Genomic DNA, 5045 nt, shown 5'->3' with positions numbered 1-5045 from the left:
CCACTCTGACACCGTGTCCTCTTGCCTGGGAGAGGGGAAGCAGATCTGAGGACATCTCTGTGCCAGGCCAGAAACCGCCCACCCGCAGGTGAGGCCCGGACCCCTGCCCAGGTATGGGCAGATGGCCATTTCCTCCACCTTCCACCACCTTCCTGAAATGTGGTGCCAGGGGCAGCTTGGTGTGTGAGGGGTAGGAGGGTTCCCACTCCTGCTCGGCCCCGGGGCCTGGGCTGAAGAAGAGGCCCCACCATCCATCCATGGTGAGGCTCCTGGGGGAGGCAGGAAGGCGAGCTCCTGAGGGCTGAGGAGGACGGGCCCTGGGGAATGAGAGGGTTGGGGGCAGGTGAGGGGCTGGCGGGGACAGCTCAGCTCTCTCCCTCCCAGTGCCTTCTCCGGGATGGACGTGGGGCCCAGCTCCCTGCCCCACCTTGGGCTAAAGCTGCTGCTGCTCCTGCTGCTGCTGCCCCTCAGGGGCCAAGCCAACACAGGCTGCTACGGGATCCCAGGGATGCCCGGCCTGCCCGGGGCACCAGGGAAGGATGGGTACGACGGACTGCCAGGGCCCAAGGGGGAGCCAGGTGAGTCTGCTGGCCTCGTTTGGGGGTTTGGGTCTGGGGCAGAGATCAGAGTGTCTGTCTGGGGCTGACCAAGGGGGCGGGGGACAGTAGGAAGTGCTTCCCTTGCTGCCACGCCTGCCCCAGGGCAGAGTCGGACTCTCATGGTGGGTCTGGCTCCTCTATCCTCAGAGCCCAGGCTTCAGGCCACCCCACAGGTGAGCTTGGGCCCGGTGCACCTCCATGCTCCTCCTCCTCCTCACCCGATTATAGGGAGGGAATAAGAGTGCCTGCCCCCAAAGGTGGCCAGGAGGCTCAGAGGAGACAGTGCAGGGAAAGTCTTCTTGCCCTGCAACATGGGCACCTGGGGAAGCTGGGGCCCACACAGTGAATATATCCAATGCAAGACTGCCAGGGTTCAAATCCCAGCCCCACTAATTACCTCTATGTGAACCTGCACAAGTTACTTAACCTCGTAGTGCCTCAGTTTCCTCATCTGTAAAACGAGGAGATGGTAGCACCTGCTTCACAGGGTTGCTGTGAGGATTACGTTAACTTAAATATAAAACAGTCCTGAGCACCTGGGAGGTCTACACAGGTGCAGGCTATTTTATCATTGGTTTTAGCAGATATCCATGCTAACCTCCCTCCTTAGGATTCAGGATAGTTGGAGGGGTGGGGAGTAAGAGGTCAGGATCGCAGCCAGAGAAACTTCTGTTGGAGGTCCACAGGCAATCCTTGGCATAAGAGAAGGGGGCTGAGGCTATGAATGGGTGACTGGGGCTGGAACTGGAGCACTGGGGGGTGTGAGTGCCTTGTCTGTGAGTGAGCTGGGCACGTCTCAGATGCTGGGCATGCCTGGAGCCGGCCTGGCGGCAGAGGTGATGGGGTGACAGAGGCGGTGGAAGGGAGGGAGGCCAGTTGAGAGGAATGTCCTTAGGAGTGGTCCCACCATCGTCTTCCCTCCTGGATAGATGGAATGGCACCAACATTCCAGAAGGAATTCTCCAGTTTAGGGTGAGCTTAGGGTGAGCTCAAAGCTCAATGAGGCCTCCAGGTCTGCCATTTTCCAGGAGCTTGTACTTCACAGCTGCCTCTCACCATCTCCCTGCCCAGGGTAGCTGATGGCCACCCGTGATTGAGCCCCCAAGTCCCAGGTGTGGTCTCAGTTTTAGGAAATGATAAAACCGAGGCCACAATCCCTTGAAGAAGTGACTGACCCTCATTTTGCAAATGTCAAAGCTGGGGTTCAGAGAGATTGAGCAACTTGTCCAAAGTCACACAGTGGGATCCTGTCCAGCTCCCGAGTCCACATTCTCCACCACTGCCCTCGGCTGCCTCTCAAGCCCCCTCTCTATTGCTGTTTCCTGGCCCCTTCTCAGTTGGTGATTTGAAGACATCACGAAGGATGAGACGCTGCTCTGCTCAGCATCTCTGGCAGCCATCACGAGGACCAGACACTCCAGAGCACGCTTCCTGTGGTGTGCCTGGCACTGTGCCTTCTCCCACTCCACCCTTTCAGGGACTCCCTCTTCTATTATGCCCCTATCTCAACTGAGCAAATACAGGCTCAGGGAGCGAGGTCACCCGCCCAGGGTCACAGGTGTGAAGGCCAGGTCTGCTGGGTCCCAACCCCACACTCCTAATGCTGAGGCCTAAGAGGTTCATAAGCCATAGAGGATCTGTCATAAATGGGTCTGCACAGACACCCAGCCTGATGGAAGTCAGAGGAGGAAAGGAAACATGAGGGCTGATGGGGGTGGTCAAGGAGGGCTTCCTGGAAGAGGAAACTGGAGTCAGCCCTTAAAAAATGGGTATGATTTAGATAAGGGGAGAAGAATCTCACAGAGGCTCAGATCATCAGGGCTGGAACAGAGTGAGACACTGGGATCCTCCAGACTTGAGTTAGAGACCTGACTCCACCTCAAACTGGCTGCACGGCCTTGGGCAAGTCTCTGACTCGGCTTCCTCATGGGTAACATGAGGGAAGTTGAACCAGGCCAGCAGTCATGGGGGCTGACGTGGGCTGAGTGGGGCTAGTGTGAGCTGGAGAGGGCAGGCCCTGTAGTGGGATGGCTTCTATTTGGCTCCATCCAGTGGTTCCCATGTGCTAACCGGGGGAGTCCATCTCAGGAGCGGATATAGGTCCTGTGGGACTCTGAAGCTTATAAAATGTTGAGGGTCCTCTATAAAAAATAATACAAAATGACAGATACGCTTGATTGCAGAGGTGAGAGCGGTTACAAAAATGTGCACATGTGACAAAATTATATTGGAACCACACACACACACACACAGTGTATATAAAACTGGTGAAGTCTACATAAGCTCTCTGAATTCTAGGAATGTCGGCTTCCTGGTTTTGACCTTATACTTTAGTCATGCAAGCTGTGTCACTGGGGAAAACTGGGTGAAGAGTCCCTGTTCTTTTGTTTCTTCAACTTTCTTTGACTCTATATTTCAAAATAAAAAAGTTGAAAAAAATTAGAAATACAAAATTAGGCAAAAGGTCTTTTTTTTTTTTTTTTGAGACAGAGTCTCGCTGTCGCCCAGGCTGGAGTGCAGTGGCGTGATCTCGGCTCACTGCAGGCTCCGCCTCCCGGGTTCACGCCATTCTCCTGCCTCAGCCTCCTGAGTAGCTGGGACTACAGGCGCCCGCCACCTCGCCCGGCTAATTTTTTGTATTTTTAGTAGAGATGGGGTTTCACTGTGTTAGCCAGGATGGTCTCGATCTCCTGACCTCGTGATCTGCCCACCTCGGCCTCCCAAAGTGCTGGGATTACAGGCGTGAGCCACCACGCCCGGCCGGCAAAAGGTCTTGAAAGGGCTGATGCAAGTGGACAGAACCTGAAACTTAAGCTGCCTCTGACCAACCTTCTGATTTTTTGTCAGGAAGGACTGAGAATTTCAAATTTCCAATAAGTTCTGAATTTGTTCATGCTGGGCTCCAATTAAAAATTTAAAAAAAACATTGTGCAGGCCAAACAAGATATTTGTGGCCACATGCCATCTGTCCGTGGGCTGACAGTCATGGCATCTGAGATCCCGCCCAGCTCTGAGCTCCCTACTTGCTTCATCACAAATGTGGAAACTGAGGCCAAGAGACAGGGAAGTGCCTTAGACGAGGTCAGAGGGCAGGTCGGTGGAGAAGCAGGACTTGAACCAGACTCTCTCTCTCCCCTCTAGCCAAAGCCTAACTCCCTGCACCCTCCTCCTAGGGAGATAACCCATCTATGGGAAGGAGATTCTAGAGACCAAATGCCAGTGCTGTGTTCCCCAGAAGACACCCTCCCTGTCCTGGGTCCCTCCTCCCTGTCCCCCACCCTATCACTGTCTCTCTGCCTTCTCCATCTCCAGGAATCCCAGCCATTCCCGGGATCCGAGGACCCAAAGGGCAGAAGGGAGAACCCGGCTTACCTGGCCATCCTGGGAAAAATGGCCCCATGGGACCCCCTGGGATGCCAGGGGTGCCCGGCCCCATGGGCATCCCTGGAGAGCCAGGTGAGGAGGGCAGATACAAGCAGAAGTTCCAGTCAGTGTTCACGGTCACTCGGCAGACCCACCAGCCCCCTGCACCCAACAGCCTGATCAGATTCAACGCGGTCCTCACCAACCCGCAGGGAGATTATGACACGAGCACTGGCAAGTTCACCTGCAAAGTCCCCGGCCTCTACTACTTTGTCTACCACGCGTCGCATACAGCCAACCTGTGCGTGCTGCTGTACCGCAGCGGCGTCAAGGTGGTCACCTTCTGTGGCCACACATCCAAAACCAATCAGGTCAACTCGGGCGGTGTGCTGCTGAGGTTGCAGGTGGGCGAGGAGGTGTGGCTGGCTGTCAATGACTACTACGAAATGGTGGGCATCCAGGGCTCTGACAGCGTCTTCTCCGGCTTCCTGCTCTTCCCTGACTAGGGCGGGCAGATGGGCTCGAGCTCCACGGGCCTTCCACCTCCCTCAGCTTCCTGCATGGACCCACCTTACCGGCGAGTCTGCATCCTTGCCTAGACCATTCTCCCCACCAGATGGACCTCTCCTCCAGGGAGCCCACCCTGATCCACCCCCGCTGCACCCCCCACCCCATGGGTTCTGTCCTTCCTCTGAACTTCTTTAGGAGTCATTGCTTGTGTGGTTCCTGTGACACTTAACCAATGCCTTCTGGTACTGCCATTCTTTTCTTTTTTTTTTTTTTCAAGTATTGGAAGGGGTGGGGAGATATATAAATAAATCATGAAAACAATACATATGCCTGGCTCGGATTCCTCATTGCTGATTCCTTGAACTTCGGATCTTCAGCTTTGCATCAGCCATAGCTGTCTGTGGGCTCTGGACTCAAGGCATCTGGTTGGTGCTCAGGAAAGCTTGGCTGCCAGTGTTGGGACACTCAGCACCATTTGGCCTGGTGGGAAAGAGATGTTCTAAGTGTGGTTACACGCTGCCAGAGGTCCCCAAGGGATCATCTGCTGTCACTTTTTTGGGGGGAGAGGCACTG

General features: G+C 55.1%; 1 protein-coding gene across 3 annotated transcripts; it reads left to right on the top strand.

The window, feature by feature from the left end:
* C1QC (complement C1q C chain) lies at positions 1 to 4795 on the top strand. Of its 3 annotated transcripts, none has more exons than XM_055261943.2 (3): positions 1 to 88; positions 385 to 578; positions 3912 to 4795. In XM_055261943.2, the coding sequence occupies exons 2-3, from the start codon at positions 398 to 400 to the stop codon at positions 4466 to 4468; spliced, it is 738 nt and encodes a 245-aa protein (XP_055117918.1). In that variant the 5' UTR covers positions 1 to 88; positions 385 to 397; the 3' UTR covers positions 4469 to 4795. The 3 variants fall into 3 exon arrangements, with proteins under 3 accessions (XP_055117918.1, XP_063487224.1, XP_055117919.1); XM_055261944.2 differs by having other exon boundaries at positions 7 to 111; XM_063631154.1 differs by lacking the exon at positions 385 to 578.
* The last annotated feature ends 250 nt before the right edge of the window (positions 4796 to 5045 follow it).

The sequence above is a fragment of the Symphalangus syndactylus genome, chromosome 22, assembly GCF_028878055.3.
Source record: "Symphalangus syndactylus isolate Jambi chromosome 22, NHGRI_mSymSyn1-v2.1_pri, whole genome shotgun sequence".
NCBI classification, from domain to species: Eukaryota; Metazoa; Chordata; class Mammalia; order Primates; family Hylobatidae; genus Symphalangus; species Symphalangus syndactylus.
Note: the sequence above shows the minus strand (reverse complement) of the source record. Positions and strands in the feature narration are given on the sequence as shown.